The sequence below is a fragment of the Ahaetulla prasina genome, chromosome 7 (assembly GCF_028640845.1).
Source record: "Ahaetulla prasina isolate Xishuangbanna chromosome 7, ASM2864084v1, whole genome shotgun sequence".
Classification (NCBI taxonomy): Eukaryota; Metazoa; Chordata; class Lepidosauria; order Squamata; family Colubridae; genus Ahaetulla; species Ahaetulla prasina.
In genome coordinates, this window is record NC_080545.1 from 35641881 (window position 1) to 35662806 (window position 20926).

A 20926-nucleotide genomic window follows, 5' to 3' on the forward strand; every position below is an offset into this window, starting at 1 on the left:
AACCTTGCGCATACACCTCTCGCAAGCTGACTGAAACTGAGAGGAGATGGGCTATCTGGGAGAAGGAGGCATTCGCTGTTCACTGGGCTCTTTTATCTTGGGGAAAGTTTCTAGAAGGAGCCAAACACCCTTTTGAGGTCTGGACTGATCATAAGAACTTAGAGGCCCTAAAAACGCCCAGGAAACTGTCACTAAAACAAGCTCGATGGGCCCAATACTTTTACCATTTTAACTTCTCCTTGCGCTACATCCCGGGGGGAAGGAATTTCCTGGCAAACGCTTTTTCTCAGTTGCCTCAATACAATAGCACTCGCACAGATGCGGCGCGCCAAATACTCCCAGTGCAGCAACTAGCAGCTCTAGCTATCACCCGAACCCAAGCAAAAACTGATGCATCACTACTAGATAATCTAACCAAACTGCTAAAGGAGGCCTTAGACACAGACGACTGGTTCTTAGCCCATTCGCACGAATGTACTCTCCGTGATGGACTGGCCTGGGTGGGGGCGAAGTTGTATGTCCCTGCGTCTACAAGGGAGACCATACTTCAGTGCTGCCATGATGCTAAAATGGCTGGACATTTTGGGTTTGTGAAAACCTTGCACCTTCTGAAAAGGCAATTCTGGTGGCCAGGGCTTAAAAAGGACATTGAATTTTACATAACAAGTTGTACTGTGTGTGCAGCGGCGAAAAGACCGCCGGGAAAACCACCAGGATTGCTTCAAACAGTTGCTCGCCCAGGAGCCCCATGGAAAGAAATATCCATGGACTTCATAGTGGAATTGCCCGAGAGTGGGGGCAATACAGTAATCTGGGTAGTAACAGACTTTTCTCCAAACAAGTGCACTTCATCCCGTGTTCTAAAATACCCTCAGCAAAAACCTTAGCTAACTCGGTACTGGAACAATATATAAGGTGCTACGTTAATTATCCACAAGATAATTGGGCAGACCTACTACCTTTTGCTGAAATGGCCTACAATAACTTTGTACATAGCAGCACTGGTTTCACTCCTTTCGAAGTGGCTTCTGGTCAAGAGTTTGTCCCAATCCCAGAACTTCCCGAAGAGAAACCTTCGATTCCATCACTGGCTGAATGGTTAGAACAACTACAAAGTACCTGGAAAATAATTCGCAAGGCAATAGATGACACGCATCGCTCACACAAGAAACAGGAAGATAGAAAAAGGGCTCCGGAAAAGAAGTTCCAAGTGAGAGATAAAGTTTATCTGTCCACCAAATATTTACAAACAACTCAAAAATCAAAGAAACTTGGACCTAGATATGTTGGACCTTTCCCCATTGTGAGTGTTATCAATCCAGTTACTGTCCAATTGGAACTACCCAAAACATTAAGAAGAATTCACCCCATTTTCCACGTTAGTTTAGTGAAACGTGAACACACATCCCCTATTAGGGCCATGCCTACTACCCCCCCAGTACCTATTCTCATAGGAGAACAACATTTTGAAGTAAAAGAGATTCTGGATTCTAGAAAACATAGAAATAAAGTCCAATATTTAGTAGCTTGGAAACATTTTCCCTTGTCCCAGGCAGAATGGGTATACAAAGATGATATTCACGCCCCCAAAAAGCTTGCACGATTCTATGAAAAGTATCCTGATAAACCTTAACATTTCTTTTCTTCTTTTCTAGGACTAACATCCTTCTTGCAGGAAGGCCGAATGTCAGCCTCCGCTTATTATTTTAAGTGTTTAGCTACGTAGTACGGTGTTTAACTGTTTTATTACTTTGTTAAGTGTTTTATTGCTACTTCGTTGTCATGCAAGATTAATGATGTTGTGGCTCTTTAACAGCGCTTTGGCTGCCATTTGAAAGGAGGGAGGAGGAATTCAAACAATCAGACACTCGCTGGCATCAACGAACTTTGCATACCAGACAGAAGGCTAACATTGGAAGAACACCACGTGGCCCTTGAGGAGAAGGGAATTGGACTATTTAGTGTGACCTTTGGAGGGAGGAGGGACGAACGGGGGGATATGCATCTTTAAGTCACACCTACTCTCAGATCTTGCTTTCTTTTGCTGCAATCAGACGTACTCAGTAAAAGTACCTTTCTCTATTACCAAATGGAGTTGGGGGCTTCCTTTCTTGGGTATTGATCGGAGGCAAGCTAACACCCAGAGCGGGATGGAGCCAATTAAATGGTTCGTATGATCGGCTTTCACTGGGGCAGGAAGTGGGGGGTGATTTTATTACATTCATTTATTTGATTTTGTATTAGTTTTACTGTTTTTTAAATGTGGTTTTTATATTCTGTAAGCTGTCTTGAGTCACCATGGGCGAATAGGCGGCAATATAAATTTAATACGTGCCATCTAGGACCCTAAAAAGTTGCTTTTGTTCATGTTAGGGCCATTCAGAGGAGGACACCAAGTATGCTAAAGGAAATGTGGCAAAGGAATGCTACATTCCTCTTTTGCAGATAAGGTGGCAAAGGAAGCAGCTTTGAAAGACCCAATTAACCTAATGAGTCTCATTCCTTTTGCATTGTTAGACCAATAGACTCCACTTTACACTGCAGAGGAATTGCAAATGGCTATTAAGCTTCAGGCTGTTCAAAGGAGAGCCCTTGGTTGGTTGTTTATACATAATAAGCCTTTGTTATTTTTTATTAATGGGTCAAGGAGTCATCTGTGCACTCATTAATTCTACTTGTTGTACAGGTTATTTTATTGATCAAGACAGCCCGATTCTGACAGATGCTCAGGTTATTTTAGAACAATCTATTCTTTTCCATAGTGTTGCAACTGTAGATTCCCACTTTCCTTCATTTTTTGGTATATGGACGCTATTACTTCATGGTTACTTAATTTAGCATGGTTGAAATTTCTTTTTTATCTTTTTATTTTGCTTATATTAGGACTCTTTTATTTGTTATTGTATTCAGTGTGCTCCTTTATTACTTTTTGTACTACTTGTATTTCCTTCTGTAGTCCGCCATCTCGTGCCAGAGATCAAATATATGAGGAACTTAAGTTGTGTATGCTGCCTTCTCACGTTCCTGTCTCTCAAAGCCTTTCTCAATATAATCCAAGACCATGATGGCGAACCTATGGCATGCGTGGCAAAGGTGGCACACAGAGCCCCATCTGTGGGCATACGTGCCGTCGCCAGCTGCTCTTCTGGGTTCTAGTGTGCGAATGTGACCAGATGGAACGCTGGCCAGCTGGTCCGGCACACATGTGCACAGTGGAGAGCTGCTCTTCTGGGTTTCGGTGCGCACATGTGGGCTGGCCAGCTGGTCTCCACATGAAGTCCAGCTGGTCGGCACACATGCGTATGCCAGATCCCAGAAGAGCGCAGCTGGCTGCCATGCACACGCGCACCAGCCAGCTGCTCTCTTCCGGGTTCCAGTGCTCTGGAGCATGCATGTGCGTAGTCCAGTTTTGGCACTTGGTGCTGAAAGGGTTAGCCATCACTGATCTAAGATAATCATATGATGCATATCGACCTGCTGCTTAGTTCTGATAGTATCAGAAGGGGGGTAATGAAGGCAAATGACATGGATTTTGTAATTTGTTAACTAACAGTTACTTCGTATTTTAATCTAATATTCTCTCTTTTAAAGTGATGTTCCGATTAGTTTTTAACATTCCTAAACTGATGAACAAGCTGGAGACTAGCTCCAGATAAGAAAAGTTTGTCAGTAGAATAGAATAGAATAGAATTTTTTTTTTATTGGCCAAGTGTGATTGGACACACAAGGAATTTGTCTTGGTGCATATGCTCTCAGTGTACATAAAAGAAAAGATACGTTCATCAAGGTACAACAATTACAACACAATTGATGGTCAATATATCAATATAAATCATAAGGATTGCCAGCAACAAAGTTACAGTCATACAGTCATAAGTGGAAAGAGATTGGTGATGGGAACTATGAGAAGATTAATAGTAGTGCAGATTTAGTAAATAGTTTGATAGTGTTGAGGGAATTATTTGTTTAGCACAGTGATGGCCTTCGGGGAAAAACTGTTCTGGTGTCTAGTTGTTCTGGTGTGCAGTGCTCTATAGCGTCGTTTTGAGAGTAGGAGTTGAAACAGTTTATGTCCTGGATGTGAGGGATCTGTAAATATTTTCACGGCCCTCTTCTTGATTCATGCAGTATACAGGTCCTCAAGGGAAGGCAGGTTGGTAGCAATTATTTTTCCTGCAGTTCTAATTATCCTCTGAAGTCTGTCTTTCTTGTTGGGTTGCAGAACCGAACCAGACAGTTATAGAGTACAACTTGGGATCTGGCTTATCTCTTTCGTGAACTCTAAACAACCTTTTTCCTTACAATTTATAACCCTTCATCTGTCAGACCTCATTTTAATGGATATGGATTCTTCTGTTTCATATTTCTTTGTTATGTTAACTATAAAAGAGGATATAAGCTAAAGATCGGGTTTCCCTCTTTAAATGAGAGGAATCCCTTTTCTCTGAATATTCTGATAAATAATAATAAAATGATGTTCCTGTCCCGGTTTGTCTCTTTGGAAAATATGCATGCCAAGGCACGAGCCTGAAAAAGCCATATTTGGCCTTCAGTATTAATGATCTACAGGAATAGCGAAGGGTGGGCAGTTTCTACTCAAGGACTCATTTCAAGCCACTTTTAATGGCTGTTCTTCCTCCCAAAAATGCCACGCTGCCCTTTAATAACAAAAAAATTGAAACCCGATTCCTTCATGCTTTTATCAAGAGGCCATTTTTACGAGTTACATATACATTGAAGGACTTCTCGATGCCTTGCGGAAAACGAACCAGATTCTCTTTTAAGCCTTTAACCCCGTCCTCAACTTTGCCCAGCGTTTCATTTTTGAGCTTCTAAACAGAGTCCCCAGGAATCTTGACACTCGAGGCATGCACCACAGCTTCTTCCCCGGAACAAGGAAAAGCTCCGGAAAGAAGATCTCCGACTTACCCTTCCCCTCCGCTGCCCAGTCCGGCGAACAAGCCATCCCGTCAGGCCGTAATGTAGCTACAGCAATTTCTTCCCGAAGCGCCGCCTTTCAGCCTTGGATTGGCGCCTATACCAATAGGAAGCGGTAAGGCGTCTCCCTTCCCCGAACTCCTCCTTCCCTGGCCCAAAGTACGTCGGGAGCGGGCGTCTTTTGATTCACCAGCAGGCTCCGCGAAGAAGAGAAGCAAGAAAGATGGGCGTGTCTTTCGGGGTGGCTGGTGAGCAAAATACTCCGTTTCCCAGCATGCAGAGGGGCCCTGAAGGTTCGGTGGGGCGGAGACAGAGCTCGCTGTGACTGTCCCAGAGCTCGAGCTGGTTTAGTCAATCAGAACAATGGCTTCACCACTGAACGCTGCGGAGCGAAGCTGAGCCGCGGCGCAAAACCAGTCGCGCCTGTATTAGCAATCGCTCGGCAGGAGGAGGGAGTTGTTGGCAACGGCAGCAGCTGCTGGTGTTTTTTGACCTGGAGAAGATCTGCAGCTGTTTCTGGTATTGTTTGCAAAAAGAGGACCAAAAGGCGCACTCATGTGGATTCCTACAGAGCACGAGAAATACGGAGTCGGTGAGCGACATCTCCCTTTGGCACTTGATGCCTCTCTGTCCTCTGCCATCCCCGAGGCTGTTCTATGGGGCTCGGGAAATAGACCAGGGAGGAATCTCCGTTCGTACACTCTACCCTTTGCTCCCGCACCGGTTCCTAGCTTTGATCAGGGCAATTCTGTATTTTTCTATTGTGCTGTCTATTTAAGGTTTCGAGGAAAGAGTGTGTACTGTACTGGTTTCGTCGTCGCTTTCTCGCAGTTTCCACTTCATGCTTTTTGCCTCTCCTGTCCCCGAAGTGTCGTTTGGACAGCTTTTGGTTTTAAAAAAGTAGAATAAAGAAAAAAGAGGAGGGATAATTTGTTCAATTGCAGTAGTGGTTACTATTTCTCGTGGGGGTTTTGGAATAGTATATTGGAAGATGCTTTTGATCGAGTGTCCGATTGAACCGCATGTCCACTCAGTCCGGGTCCAGAAAAAGCAGTTTAAGCAATGTCGTGATGCTGTTAAAAATCTGTAGCTTTGGTTGTCGAGTGTCATTGCAACTTAAAACTGCCACCTCCTTTGTAAATCGTGAACAGCACCAACATACGGTTGAACGTGGTGTGTGCTTATTTTGAAATCGGATAGTAACCTACTTCTAGTGCTGGTGATGTTTTTGTTCTGCTTTTTTTAATACAAAAGTGTTTGCCTTACACAAGAAAATAGACTGGGCATTGTCAAGGAAGGGCAGAGCAGAAAAAAGATGTTTCCATCCTCTTTTGTTGTTCAAAAGATGAACAACAAAGAACATTAGATGTTGACTGATGGATATGGAATTTCACATCCTTCTCTGTTCACCCATCTGCTGAATAATACTTAAAACCACTTACTCCTTTTATTCTTTTTCTTTTCAGATACTTATCTGATACTGATTCTGAAACTGTCAAAAAAAAATAGTCATGTAACTAAGCTTTTTTAAAGCTGGGAACCTGTGATAACACCTTCTACCGTGTATTTTTATTCAGATAAAAAATAATTGAAAGACCAAGAGCATCAGCATAAGTTTTAATTCATAAACTGTTTTTTTTTTTTATTTTGCTAGATTAATTTTCTATTTCTGGCTTGGAGCTGGAGTGCAGATACTTTTCGGCTGAAAAGCAAAGTAATGAATCCCAGACTATTTACATGGAAGTAAGCTCTACTAGCAAAATTAGCTTCTTGATAAACATATATGGGATTGAATTAGAGTAATGCTTCTTGTTTTTAAAGTCTTTTGAAGAACAAAGATATCAATATTTGCACAAAATAGCTAGTGAAAGGCATGACAAAATTTTTAGAAATTGGAGGTATGCCACACTGTTGAATAGTATATTGGACAAAACAATTCAAACAAAAAAGCAAATACTTCCCTATATGATATCACATTATGCTTAATAATTAGTAGGAGGAAAACAGGTTCCACACAACTAGCATTCTTAAAATTGATCCCAGATGTTGTTTCTGACCCAAATATTAACTTACAAAGTTCATTAATAGATTTTCTTGATTTCTGCCTAGATATTGATTAGGATTACTGCAACAATGTATAGATTTTTCAAAACCATTCTAATATATAATGGAACAGCATATGTAATATTGCTGTTCAAATATTTCAAGTTAAAAAAATCTTGCTTTTTTTTAAATACTATTTTTGAAAAGGGAAAATAAAGACAAAAATATCAAATAACATTGTTATTAGAAGGTTATTTTAGCTGCATGGGAAGGAAAATTAACATGCTGAATAATAACTACAAAATTAATCTGATTGACTATGTATATGTATGTGTGTCTATATTCAGCCTGATTCCACAATCCTTGAAAATAATTTTTTTCTCATTAATTTTCTCATTAATCTATACCTTATACCCCATAATGACAAAGTGAAAAGTGAAAGAGAATTTTAGAAACGTCTGTAAATTTATTAAAAAAGAAAAAACTAAAATATCTCATTGGTATAAATATTCAGATCCTTTGCAACAATACTTGAAATTTAGCTCAGGGGCCTCCCATTTCTCTTGATCCTCTCTGATGGGTTTCTACATCTTGATTGGAGTCAACCTGTGGTAAATTAAATTGATTGGACACGATTTGGAAAGGCACATACTCTCTATAGAAGGCCTCACAACTGACAATGCATATTGTAGCAAAGCAAAAGTCATGAGGTCAAAGGAACTGCCTGCAGAGTTCAGATTATTGCAAGGCACAGATCTGGGGAAAGGTACAATAAAATTTCTGTTGCACTGAAGAGTCCTAAAAGCACAGTGACCTTCATAATTCTCAAATGGAAGAAGTTTGGCACAACCAGGACTCTCCCAAGAGCTAGTCACCTGGTCAAACTGAGCAATTGGAGAAGAAGAGCCTTAGTAAGACAGGTGACCAATAGCCCAATTATCACTCTAGCTGAGTTCTAGAAATCCTGTATGGAGGTGAGACAGAATTTCAGAAGGGCAACACTGCAGCCCTCCACCGATCTGGGCTTTATGGCAGAGTGGCTAGACAGAAGCCTCTCCTCAGTGCAAAACACATGAAAGCCTGCTTGGAATTTGCAAAAAAGCACCTGAAGGACTCTCAGACTGAGCAACAAGATTCTCTGGTCTGATGAACTAAGGCTGAACTTTTTTGCCTCAATTGTAAATATGACTGGAGGAAATCAGGCACTGCTCATCACCTGCCCAATATCCTCCCAACAGTGAAGCATGGTGGTGGCATGTTGTTCAGGAGCAGAGACTGGGAAACTGGTCAGGGTTGAAGGAAAGCTGAATGGAGCAAAGTATAGGTATATCCTCAATGAAAACCTGTTTCACGGCGTTCAGGATCTCAGACCGAGCCAAAGGTTCACTTTCCAACATGACAGTGATCCTAAGCACACAGCCAAGACAACACAGGAATGGGTTAGGGATAACTCTGTGAATGTCCTAGAGTGGCCCAGTCAGAGCCTGACTTGAATCTTATTGAATATCTCTGGAGGTACCTGAAAATGGCTGTCCACTGATGGTTGCCATCCAACCTGACTGAGTTTGAGAGGGTTTGCAAGGAAGAATGGCAGAGAATCACCCAATCAAAGCTTGGGGTGCAAAGCTTGTTGTATAATATCCAAAAAGACTCTAGCCTATAATTGCTGCCAAAGGTGCTTCAACAAAGTACTGAGTGAAGGGTCTGAATAGTTATGCTAATGTGATATTTCAATTTTTTTCTTTTTAATAAATTTACAGACATTTCTAAAATTCTATTTTCATTTGGTCATTATGGGATATTGAGTGTAGATTAATAAGAAAATGCACTGTATGTATGTATGTATGTATGTATATAACATGAGGAATGATGCCAGACATGCTGGCCACACAGCATGTCACCACCACACATCCACACGGAAAGCAGACTCAAACCCACACCGATGATGAAGCACGACCACGGACCAGAAGCCAGACCGCAACTGCATCATTAGCCATTTCAAACCCCTCCAATCCATACATGCAGCAGACTGACACCCACCATGAAGATGTAGCACGACCACAAATGAGAATCCAAACAACAGCAATGCATCTCACCAACTCAAATCCCCCTGCAACTCAGACTAACCTGAGCACAACCAAGCCCCACCCAAACAACACCCCCCCCATCCAATCAGAGCACAGCAGCCCCACTATCCAATCAGAGCACAGCCAAGCCCCCAACCAATCAGAAAACACCTCCACCCAATCAGAACACAGCCAAGCTCCCAACCAATCAGTTCAAACCCCCACTAGCAGTTAAAAGGAAGAAACAGCTGCGATAACACATTGCTCCTAGAAGCATGAAGCTGAAAACACCAGCCTGAAGATGACGAATGAGACTTTGTCGAAACGTCGCCAAGACACTTCCAATTTTACGCAGGAGAAAACTCGAATAACCAAAGACCTACATACAAACACCCACGAAAACCTCAGAAAACAAATATTTATTTATTTATTTTTTTATTTTATTTTATTTTGTCACAACAATATATGTAGGTATTATACAAAAAGATTATATAGTATATAAACACATATATGAGTAAATATAAGGAGATATAAGCATATATATATATAGGAAGAAGAAAAGAAAAACAATAGGACAGGAACGGTAGGCATGTTTGTGCGCTTATGCACGTCCCTTATGGTCCTCTTAGGAATGGGGTGAGGTCAATAGTAGAAAGTTTTTGGTTAAAGCTTTTAGGATTATGAGAAGAGACCACAGAGTCAGGTAAAGTATTCCAAGCACTGATGATTCTGTTACAGAAGTCATATTTTCTGCAATCTAGATTAAAGCGGTTGACATTAAGTTTAAATCTATTAGTTGCTCTTGTATTATTGCAATTAAAGCTGAAGTAGTCTTTAACAGGAAGGACATTACAATAGATGATTCTATGAGTTAAACTTAGGTCTTGTCGAAGGCAACGGAGTTCCAAGTTTTCTAAGCCTAGGATTTCAAGTCTAGTGGGATAAGGTATTTTGTTGTTTACAGAGGAATGGAGAACTCTTCTTGTAAAATATTTCTGGACACGTTCAATTGTATTTTTAAATGTATTTTTTAGTAAACTTTTAATTAAATCAAATAATGTGTTTAGGGGTGGGGTGGATGGGTGGGGACACCCACAGTGGGTTAGGCTGGTCCCTTCTAAGGTTCACAATTTGGAGGTCTGTAAAATGGAGGTACTTGAGGAGATGAAGACTCGACCATGTATGGGCATTCCTATCTGCACGGTACGAGGGAGGGGCAGATATGGCGGAAGTGGGGGCTCATATCATGTTCGGGGAGTGCGCTCACGCTGTTTACAAGCGATTGCGCACTCCGGGCCCCCAGACTTTACTCGGGCCCCGAGTGGCTTTTTCCCTCGGAGCCTGGACCTTCGGCTGATGCTATGCAATGCCAGGTCCGTTATGAATAAGGCCCCCCTCATAGCCGATCTTATTCAAGAGGGGGGTGCGGACCTAATGGGCATTACGGAGACCTGATTGGGCACAGAAGGGGGGGTTCCCCTCACGGAGATGTGCCCACCAGGCTTCCGTGCATTTCATCAGCCGAGGGCCCAGGGTAGGGGTGGGGGAGTGGCGGTTGTTATTAACGAGAGTCTGGAACCGAGGGAGGTCGCTGTCCCGCAGATAGCCGGTTGTGAAACCCTTCTAGTGAAGTGGGGCTGTGGGGTGCAGGTGGGCTTGCTGATTATGTACCTGGCTCCTTGCTACGTAACGGCAGCCCTGCCCGAGCTGCTAGAGATGATAGCCGGGATGGCAGTTGAGACCCTCAGACTTATGGTTTTGGGGGATTTCAACCTGCCGTCGGCGGGCAACTCGTCAACAGCAGCTCAGGAGTTCATGGTCTCCATGACGGCCTTGGACCTGACCCAGTTGGTTACCAGTCCCACTCACACTGGGGGTAACACACTGGACTTGATTTTTATCTTGGGACAGTGGCCAAATGGTCTGGAGTTAGGGGAGTTATTATTTAAACCCTTGTCATGGTCAGATCATTTGCTCCTTCACCTAGACTTTCGAACCGCTGCACCACACCGCAGGGAGACAGAGCCGGTTCGATGGTTCCGTCCCAGGCGCCTGATGGACCCAGAGAGGTTTCTGACGGAGCTTGGGCCGTTTCCGAGGGAATTAGCCCATGGCTTAGCTGAGGAACTGGTCACCGCCTGGGAAGGGGCGGCGGCTGGGGCTTTAGACCATGTCGTGCCTTTGCGGCCTCTGACCCAGCGACGAACTCGACCAGCTCCTTGGTATAATGAGGAGCTGAGAGAGATGAAGCGCCGGAAAAGATGCCCAGAGAGCGCCTGGAGGTCCAGTCGCTCCGAATCCAACCGAACACTAGCGAGGTCACATATTCAGACCTACCTAGTGGCGATCAGAGCGGCGAAACATAACTATTATTCCGCTTTTATCGCATCGGCAGATAATCGCCCAGCCACCCTATTTAAGGTGACCCGCTTCCTGCTTACGCAGGAGGCTCGGGAGGACCCCTTACAGGGGCGTGCTGAGGATTTTGTACAGTATCTGTCTGATAAAATCATTCGGATTTGGGACGGACTGGACACTGATTGGATAGATCCGGGTGGGTTGGCGGGGACGAGTCTTGAGAGTTTTATCTGGGCTGAGTTCAATCCTGTGACTCCTGATGACATGGACAGGTTGTTGGGTAGGTTGAATCCCACCACATGTTTATTGGACCCGTGTCCCTCCTGGATGGTACTGGCCACACGGGAAGTTACACGAGTCTGGCTCCTGGGAGTTACCAACGCTTCTTTGGTGGGGGGCATTTTCCCCACCGCCTTGAAAGAGGCGGTGGTGAGGCCCCTCCTTAAGAAGTCCTCCCTGGACCCAGCTGTATTAGCAAACTACCGTCCAGTCTCCAACCTTCGTTTCTTGGCGAAGGTTGTTGAGAGTGTGGTGGCATATCAGCTTCCTCAGCACCTGGAGGAAACTGTTTATCTGGACCCGTTCCAGTCCGGTTTCAGACCCGGGTACAGCACCGAGACGGCTTTGGTCGTGTTGGTGGATGATCTCTGGAGGGCTCGGACAGGGGATGTTCCTCTGTCCTGGTCCTGTTAGATCTCTCAGTGGCTTTTGATACCATCGACCATGGTATCCTGCTGCGGCGGTTGGAGGGATTGGGAGTGGGAGGCACCGTTTATTGGTGGTTCTCCTCCTATCTCTCTAACCGTTCACAGACACTGTTGGCAGGGGGGCAGAGGTCGACCCTGAGGCGCCTCACTTGTGGGGTGCCGCAGGGGTCCGTTCTCTCGTCTCTCCTGTTCAACATCTATATGAAGCCGCTGGGTGAGGTTATCCGTGGTTTCGGGGTGGACTGTCATCTGTATGCTGATGATACGCAGCTGTACATTTCCACCCCAAACCACCCCAACGAAGCCGTCAAGGTGATGGGCCGGTGTCTTGAGGCCGTGCGGGTCTGGATGGGGAGGAACAGGCTCCAGCTCAACCCTTCCAAGACTGAGTGGCTGTGGGTTCCGGCGTCCCGGTACAGTCAGCTTACGCCATCACTGACTGTGGGGGGGGGGAAATACCCCCAGGGGAAGGGTGCGCAACTTAGGCATTCTCCTGGACGATTGGCTGTCCTTAGAAGAACACTTGACGGCCGTCGCCAGGGGAGCATTTTATCAGGTTCACCTGATTCGCCAGTTGCGCCCCTTCCTTGATTGGGACTCCTTACGCACGGTCACTCATGCCCTCGTCACTTCCCGCCTGGACTATTGCAATGCTCTCTACATGGGGCTCCCCTTGAAGAGCACCAGGAGGCTCCAGCTAGTCCAGAATGCGGCCGCGTGGGTGATAGAGGGGGCACCACATTGCTCCCATATAACACCCATCCTGCGCGGCCTGCACTGGCTGCCGGTTAGATGATCAAGGTCGTTTTGAATGATAGATGTATTGTCTGTGGTGTTAAATTGTTTGACATCGTCAGCAAAGAGAACACAATTACTTGAGATATGGTCACAAAGATCATTAACGTATAGTATAAAGAGTGTTGGTCCAAGGACGCTGCCTTGAGGAACGCCACTCTTGACAGGAACAGGATTTGATAAAGCATTGCCAATTTTGACTACTTGTTGTCTGTTAGACAGAAAAGCAGATATCCATTTGTGACGGGGTTCTGAGATGCCATAGGATATTAGTTTTAGGAGAAGTTTATCGTGTACTACTGAGTCAAAAGCTTTGCAGAAGTCTATGTAGATTGCATCTATTGTTTTGCCTTGATCAAGATTTGTAGTCCATATGTTTTTACAGTGGAGATGTTGTAAGTTACATGATAATTTTTTCCTGAAACCAAATTGTTTATTGGAGAGTAGGTTGTTAGTTTCTAAGTGTGAGGTAATGGATTGGTTGATGATTGATTCAAATATATACACACACACACACACACACACACACACACACACACACACACACAGAGAGAGAGAGTATGTTGCTCCTTCTGTAGATATAATTATATTTTCTATGGAAGAATATCAGCTTTACTAAACTATTATCCATCTAATATTGAAGCCTGACATGCATTTTAATGAAAAACAATTACAGTATATTTGAACTTGCCTTTACACATTTAAGTATGGGTCTCTTCCTTGTTTTGTTCTAATCCTGAGCCATTGTGTGCACTGAGAATTAGAAGCCTATTGTCATAGACTGATTAGTGTAAATGTGGATGAATATGAATAGTTTTAGTGTTGACTCAGTGTTATTTGGGGGAGATTGTACAAGAGTCGGTTTCATCTTAAAATTGGTTGTGGAACCTAAGTAAAATCCCTGGGATGTCACTGGCTTATCAGTCTGGATAACAACAAGATATCTGCAAGGGAATATTGTTCAGACTTTCCGCATTTAAACTTGTGATTGTTGGGTAAGCTTTATTGCTTTAGATTTAATTGTTTCAGTATACTATAGCTGGCCAGTAGCTTTCTGCTTGGGATACAATCTGATTTTATGTGTATTTGTCGAGAACTAATTCCTGCTAATATTGGGAAGGTTTGCTTTCAAATAACTGTAAGTTGGAGAACAGCACTATGATATAGCCTTAGCAAATTTGCTGAAATGTTCTTTGGTACTTGGATTAAAAACTAACAAAATTACATAGGACTGTAGTTATGCAGCCTGATTTAGGCAAAGTTAGGTGAAGCCTTTTAGGTGTTGACTTCACCTCACTCTGCTTAGAAAGATAGTCTCATGCCTAATTTTATATACTGTATTTTTCAGAGTATAAGACGCACCTTTCCCCCCCCCCACAAAAAAGGGTGAAAATTTGGGTGTGTCTTATACTCTGAATGTATAATGTGTCTTATACTGTGTGTCTTATACTCTGAATGCCCAGTCTCTCATACAGAGATTTCAGAGGCTAAAAAAACCCTCTGAAACTGAAATGGAGCTTCAGAAAAAAAGCCTCTGAAAAGGAGCTTCAGAAAAAAAGCCTCCGAAACGTAGCATCAGAAAAAAACCTTCTGAAACGGCAGAAAAAAAAGCCTGTGAAAAGTTTCAGAGGCTGAAAAAAAAGCAGGGTGCAGAGCTCACAACCAACAAACTTGTTGCTAAAATTCACCTCTGGGAACAGCTGATTGAGGGTATTCCAGGAGGCAATCCACCTGCCAATCAGCTTTTTTTCTTACTTTCCTCCCCAAAATCTAAGGTGCGTCTAATACTCCGGTGTATCTTATAGTCCGAAAAATACGATACTTTGATTTAGAAGTACTATTAAGTCCTCTAAGCTATGATTGAGTAGGCACTTCAAACTTCATGCTCTCCTGCTTTTTAGTCTGGAGCCTTAACTACTAGACCAAACTGACTCTCATACCTTAAATGTCTTCTCATATAAACAGTAACCAAGCTAGATTTTAGGGCAGAATTCCCTGCACTTTCCAGCTTTGAGGACCAATATGGGGATGGAAGGGTGGGTGGGAGAGGGGATGGTTCTGCATGAGTGTTGGGATAGCATGTGCATGCGTGAGTGGCGGGCACATGTGTCTGCCACTCATGCAAATGGACTGTGTATGCATGTGCTAACCTGATCACTTAAGGGGGCATGCACATATACTCAGCTGCCGCTTTGAATAGCTCACAGCCCGGTAGTGGCCCATGGCATTAGGACCCCTGTTTTAGAGTATATATACTTGACTAAATTAATTAAATTATTAATTTGTTATTCACAGTGCTGCAAAAGGACAGCTTCATTAATCTTTGGAATTAGGTTAGCATTAAATACTGGGCTGTGCATATAGTGAACCAATTTTAAGGCTTATGTTAGCCACTGGTACCTGAATTTAACAATAAACTGAATTAAAATTATGCTATTGTAGTATTTGCAGTATGATAGATGATACTTTAGACCTCCCTGCCTTAGTAACATATTTAACAGGAAGCCATTACAGGAGTCTCTAGAATTTACCATTACTTTCAGGAAATTTAATACCAATCTGTATTAATTCCTTTGATATGTAAATAGAATAGAGCTGGAAGGAACCTTGGAGGTCTTCTAGTCCACTCCCTGCTCAAGCAGCGGAATCTATAAATCTCAGGCAAGTGACTTTCTAGTCCTTTCTTAAAAACCTCCAGTGATGGAGAGCCCATGATTTCTCAAGGCAAGTTGTTCCACTGGTTAATTGTCCTCATTGTTAGGAAGTTTCTCCTTAATTCCAGGTTGCTTTTCTCTTTGATTAGTTTCTTGTCCTGCCCTCTGGTGCTTTGGAGAATAATTTGACCCCCTCTTCTTTGTGGTAGCCCCTCAAATACTGAAATACTGCTATCACATCACCCCAAAATCTGCAGCTGTTCTTCATATGGTTTAGTCTCCAGGCCTTTGATCATCTTAGTTGCTCTTCTCTGATATTTTTCCAAAGTCTCAACATCTTTTTTGTAGTATGGTGACAAAAATTGGTTGCAGTATTCCAAATGTGGTCTTAGTAGGGTTTTGTAAAGCAGCACTAATACTTCATGTGATCTTGATTCTATGCCTCTATTTATACAACCCAGGATTGTATTAGCTTTTTTGGCTGCTGCTGCACTTTGCTGGCTTATATTCAAATGATCGTCCACTAGGACTCCAAGGTCCCTCTCATAGTTTCTGTTTTTGAGCCAAGTCTCACCTAATCTGCATTTATATCTTTGATTGTTCCTGCCTAAATGTAAAGCTTTGCTTTTCTCCATATTAAAATTCATTTTGTTGGATAGGGCCCATTGTTCAAGTTTGTCAAGATCTCCTGAGCTTGTCTTCTGGGATATTTGCTGTTCTTGCCAGTTTAATGTCATCTGCAAATTTGATGAATTCCACTTCTAATCTCTCACCTAAGTCATTAATGAAGATATTAAAGAGTACCGGGCCTAAGACAGAGCCTTGTGGTACCCCACTGCTTACTTCTCTCCATGTGGATGTAGTACCATTAAGGACTACTCGTTGAGTACAGTTTGTCAGCCATCTACAAATCCATCTAGTGGTAATGTTGTCTATTCCACATTTTTCTAGCTTACCAGAAGTAGATTGTGGTTTACTTTGTCAAATGCCTTACTGAAATCTAAGTATACTATGTTCACAGCATTTCCTTGATCTACTGATTTAGTGACTTTATCAAAGAATGAAATAAGGTTGGCTTGGCATGATTGTTTTTAACAAACCCATCCTGGCTATTAGCTATGACTTTATTTGCTTCTAACTATTCACAGATCTGTTTTTTCATTATCTTTTCCAGGATCTTCCCAGGTATTGATGTTAGACTGATTGGTCTGTAGTTTTCTGGGTCTGTTTTTTCCCCTATCTTGAAGATGGGAACCATATCAGCCCTTTTCCAATCCTCTGTGCTCCAGGATTTTTGAAAGATTTGGTACAGTGGTTCTGAGATAACATTTACCAGATCCTTCAGAACTCTGGGATGTAATCTGTCAAGTCCTGGTGATTTATATTCATACTTATTTTAATTTTGATTTCTTTAACCAAAAACTTTCTACTATTGATTTCTGATTTGTCTTTTACAGTAGCTTTTTTGGTATATTGGGCTATACTTTCTCTTTGCGTGCAGACTGATGCAAAGAATGAGTTAAGCAGCTCTGCTTTCTCCCTACTGCCTGTTACTTCCTTGCCATCTTCTCTCTTTAATTTCCTTGACATTTGTTATTAATATGTTGTAAGAAACTTTTTATTATCTTTGACTTTTGTAGCAAGCCTTAGTTCATGCTGAGTCTTTGCATTTCTGTCTATCTGCTGATAATCAGCCTTAGTTGTGTGAATGGGAGTTAATCTGAGCTTAGATATTATTATAAACCTGCTTCATTTAGTAATGAACATAACCTTTAGGAATGCTCACAATATTTGTATTAAAGTGCTTTGAATTCAAAATAGCCTGGATTCAACTGTAAGTGGACTTAATTGAGCCTTTCAGAAACAATTTGAACTCAAAACTGAACAATTAATACATTTTTTCAAGTCCCAAAATGCTCAAACAGATTTTTTTTTGCACTTGCAGCAGCTGTTTTAATGGTTAAAATGGAGTGTTTTCAATTCAAGATGGTTCAATTCAAACCTAATGAATTGAACACCACTAATAAGCAATGCCTGTAGTCTATTGTTATGTATTAAAGTTTATGGTTTAGTTGAAAGTCAGCAAATTAGATAATTGAGAAAAATATTTCTCCTGAAATTAACAATTGCAGAGGAGCAATATCTTTTTTTTTTAAATTGAAAGAGTTTTAAAAAACAAAAACATTTTTCCCCCTTTTTTCCCCCTCCTCCCCCAAAAACCCTTCCCCTCCTCCCCGGCTTCCGGGTCAACCACAAGGTATTGTTATACATAAACCAAACATAGAATAAAATTTTCCCTTCCAATCCAAATAACCACATCCAAAGCTTTTCATCTCCCAACCCCCTCCCCATTACATAAAATAACTTTCTAATTATTCAAAGGCAATCTGATATTTCTTAATCTGATATCTGTTTTGTAGATAATCAATCCATTTTTCCATTCAATTAAATATCTTTCCTGCGTATTGTCTTTTAAAAGCTGAGATTTTAGCCATCTCAGCCAAATTAATAACTTTCAATATCCATTCTTCTATTGTAGGTATCTCTTCTTTCTTCCAGTATTGTCCAATCAACAGTCTTGCTGCTGTTATTAAATTCAGAATCAATTTAGTCTCAATCCCTGTACAATCCGTTATAATTCCCAAAAGGAAAAATTGTGGCAGGAACTTTATCTTCTTCTTCAGTACATTTTGAATAATCCACCAAATTCTTATCCAAAAGACCTTAATTTTCTTGCAAGTCCACCAAATATGAAAATATGTAGCATCATCACAATCACACCTCCAACATTTCGCTTGGATATTAGGATACATACATGATAATTTTTTGGGATCTAAGTGCCATCTATAAAACATCTTATAAAAATTTTCCCTTAAATTCTGTGCTTGTGTAAACTTAACATTTCTAACCCAGATTTTCTCCCATGTTTCCAACATTATTGGTTCCTGAATATTCTGTGCCCATTTTATCATACAGTCCTTTACCAAATCCTTTTCCGAATCTATTTCAAGCAACACATTATACAATCTCTTTATATGCTCCTGGGTCTGATTTCTAATTTGCTTCATTAAATTTTCTTCCCTTTGCATTATACCAATTTTTTGATCTTCTTTCCATCTAGCACTTATTTGCCCATATTGAAACCAAGTATAATTCCTCCCTTCTTCATTTAATACCTGTAATGATTTTAATTGCAATCTACCTCCTTCAACATACAAAAGTTCTTTATAAGTAATCATTTCCTGTTTCTGTTCTATATTTATATTCTCTATTGCATGTCTGGGGCTCGCCCATATAGGAATCTTGTAGTCTAATTTATAAGAATATTTTTTCCAGACCCACAAAAGAGCACTTCTCAACACATGATTCTTAAAAGCCCTATCCACTTTTTTTTCATAAAATAAATACGCATGCCATCCATATAACAAGTCATAACCTTCTATGTTCAAAATTCTTTCCTCCGTTAAATTAAACCAGTCACTTATTACTGAAAGGGCTATTGCTTCATAATATAATTTAAAGTTAGGCATTCTTAAACCACCTCTTTCATATCCTTCCTGATATATACAACAATTCCATGCTTCTTTTCCAAAGCTGATGCAACAAAATGGTTACCCAATTTTGAATTAATTAAATATTTTTGGTCTGATAATTTTATATGTGTCTCTTGCAAACAAATCACATCATTTTTAAATTGTTTCAAGTAGTGAAATATTTTCCTTCTTTTCTGAGCTGAATTCAAGCCATTAACATTCCATGACAAGATTCTATTTGCCATTACTGGCCTCCTGAAGCTTTGAAGCAGACAACGAAAGCTCCTCCTCCGGTATCTTCCGTCTAGCTCCTCCCACAGCTTCCATACTGGGATCCTGACTTTTACTTTGAGACTGTTGCTCTTCTTTACGCTTAAGGGCTCCTCTTGTCACCCTTTGCTCTTGTGGTTCCTCTAATACTGGCAGCAATAAAGGCTCTTGGATCACCACGCCTTCTTGAGTCTCTTGAAGTTTTTCTATCACTTCTATTTCGACTTTCAAAACTGTAGAAAGAAAATCCTTTGCCTTTAAAACAGTGTCAATTCTATATCTCCTTCCTTGATAGAATACTGTCAGTCCAACTGGCACCTCCCATCTGAATTGAATCTGATGTTTTTTAAGTTCTTGTGTAAAAAAAGCAAATTCCTTCCTGTCTCTTAACATCTTTGAAGGAATCTCTTTCAACACCTTCAACTCCTGTTCTCCAATTTTTAAAGTTGTCTGATATGAAACTTGCAGAATCTGATTTCTCATAGTCCTTTTCACAAAATAAACCACAATGTCCGAGGAAGCTTTCTCTGTCTTGCAATCCAGGAATTAACTCTATATATTTTATCAATTTGGTAAGCTACCTCTTGGGGGTCCACTTCAATAAATTCAGCCAATGCTTCTGATATAATTTTTCTTAAGTCTTCTCCTCGCTCTTCTTGCATACCACGAATTCTAAGAGCTCCTTCCATAAGTTTATATTGTAATATCACAACCTGATCTTCATTTTGATCCACTTTTTTCTGAACACCTTTCATTTTGTCTTCTAAATGCTTATTTGACTGAGAGATCTGTTGCATTTCCACTTCCAATCCTTCAATTTTTTTACTCAGTCCTTGAACTGCCATAAGAATATCTTCTCTTATTTTTGCATTAAAATTCTCCATCATCTCTTTTTGCCTATCTTCAGAAAGTTTTAATTGTTCTTTCAATATTTCCTCAAGACTTGGTTCAGATCCCCTTCTTCCAGAAGGCTTTAAAGGTTTAGCTGCCATTCTGTCTTCAAAAGAATCAGGAATTCAAACTTAATAACTCTCCTTCCCTCCTTTCAGTATAAAAAAAACTCCGTTTGTAACAATCCACAAATAACGCTGCTTCATCGTACTAAAAATTTTTACTTTCACTTTCAGACGCCATTTTAAAAGTCAATTAATCAAAGACAAAGAAAGTTTTCAAGTTTCAAAAAGGGAGTCGGTACTTGCCGTGCTGATTCTACATCAAAGATCGAACGCTTGTGAAATTCCCGTCTGCTTAGAATATCAATCAATTTAATAAGTCCTTTAGAGCAGAAGCGACATTCCCACTCCTTTTTCCTGATAAAAACAGGAGCGTGCTGAAGTTGGAGGGAGTGGAATTCGGTGGGGTCATAAATCCAGGAAAATTCGCTCTTAAGAGCAAACCCCCTGTCAGACCTGCCACTTTCCCACAACTCTGATAACCTCTTTCACCCAGAGGTTATGCTAAGCTCAGTGAACAGTGATTTTTTTTCTGTTTCACTGACTTTTACAATCTTCTAACACGGAGCGCTCTGTTAGAGCACCCAGCAGGAGGGTGACGTCACTGGA

General features: G+C 41.4%; 2 protein-coding genes across 4 annotated transcripts in view; one reads left to right on the forward strand and one right to left on the reverse strand.

Moving 5' to 3' along the window:
* Nucleotides 1–5129, reverse strand: part of ZNF277 (zinc finger protein 277) — a 128862-nt gene extending 123733 nt beyond the window's left edge. The window contains exon 1 of one of the 3 annotated variants that reach the window (XM_058189678.1): nucleotides 4930–5129. In XM_058189678.1, the coding sequence (XP_058045661.1) occupies nucleotides 4930–4966 (37 nt within the window). In that variant the 5' untranslated portion in view covers nucleotides 4967–5129. The remainder of the gene's footprint in view (nucleotides 1–4929) is intronic. The other 2 variants (XM_058189677.1, XM_058189676.1) reach the window with 2 other exon arrangements.
* A 96-nt stretch (nucleotides 5130–5225) lies between these two features.
* Nucleotides 5226–20926, forward strand: part of DOCK4 (dedicator of cytokinesis 4) — a 931895-nt gene continuing 916194 nt past the window's right edge. Inside the window, exon 1 of the mRNA XM_058189675.1 lies at nucleotides 5226–5530. Coding sequence (XP_058045658.1) covers nucleotides 5494–5530 — 37 coding nt within the window. The 5' untranslated portion in view covers nucleotides 5226–5493. The remainder of the gene's footprint in view (nucleotides 5531–20926) is intronic.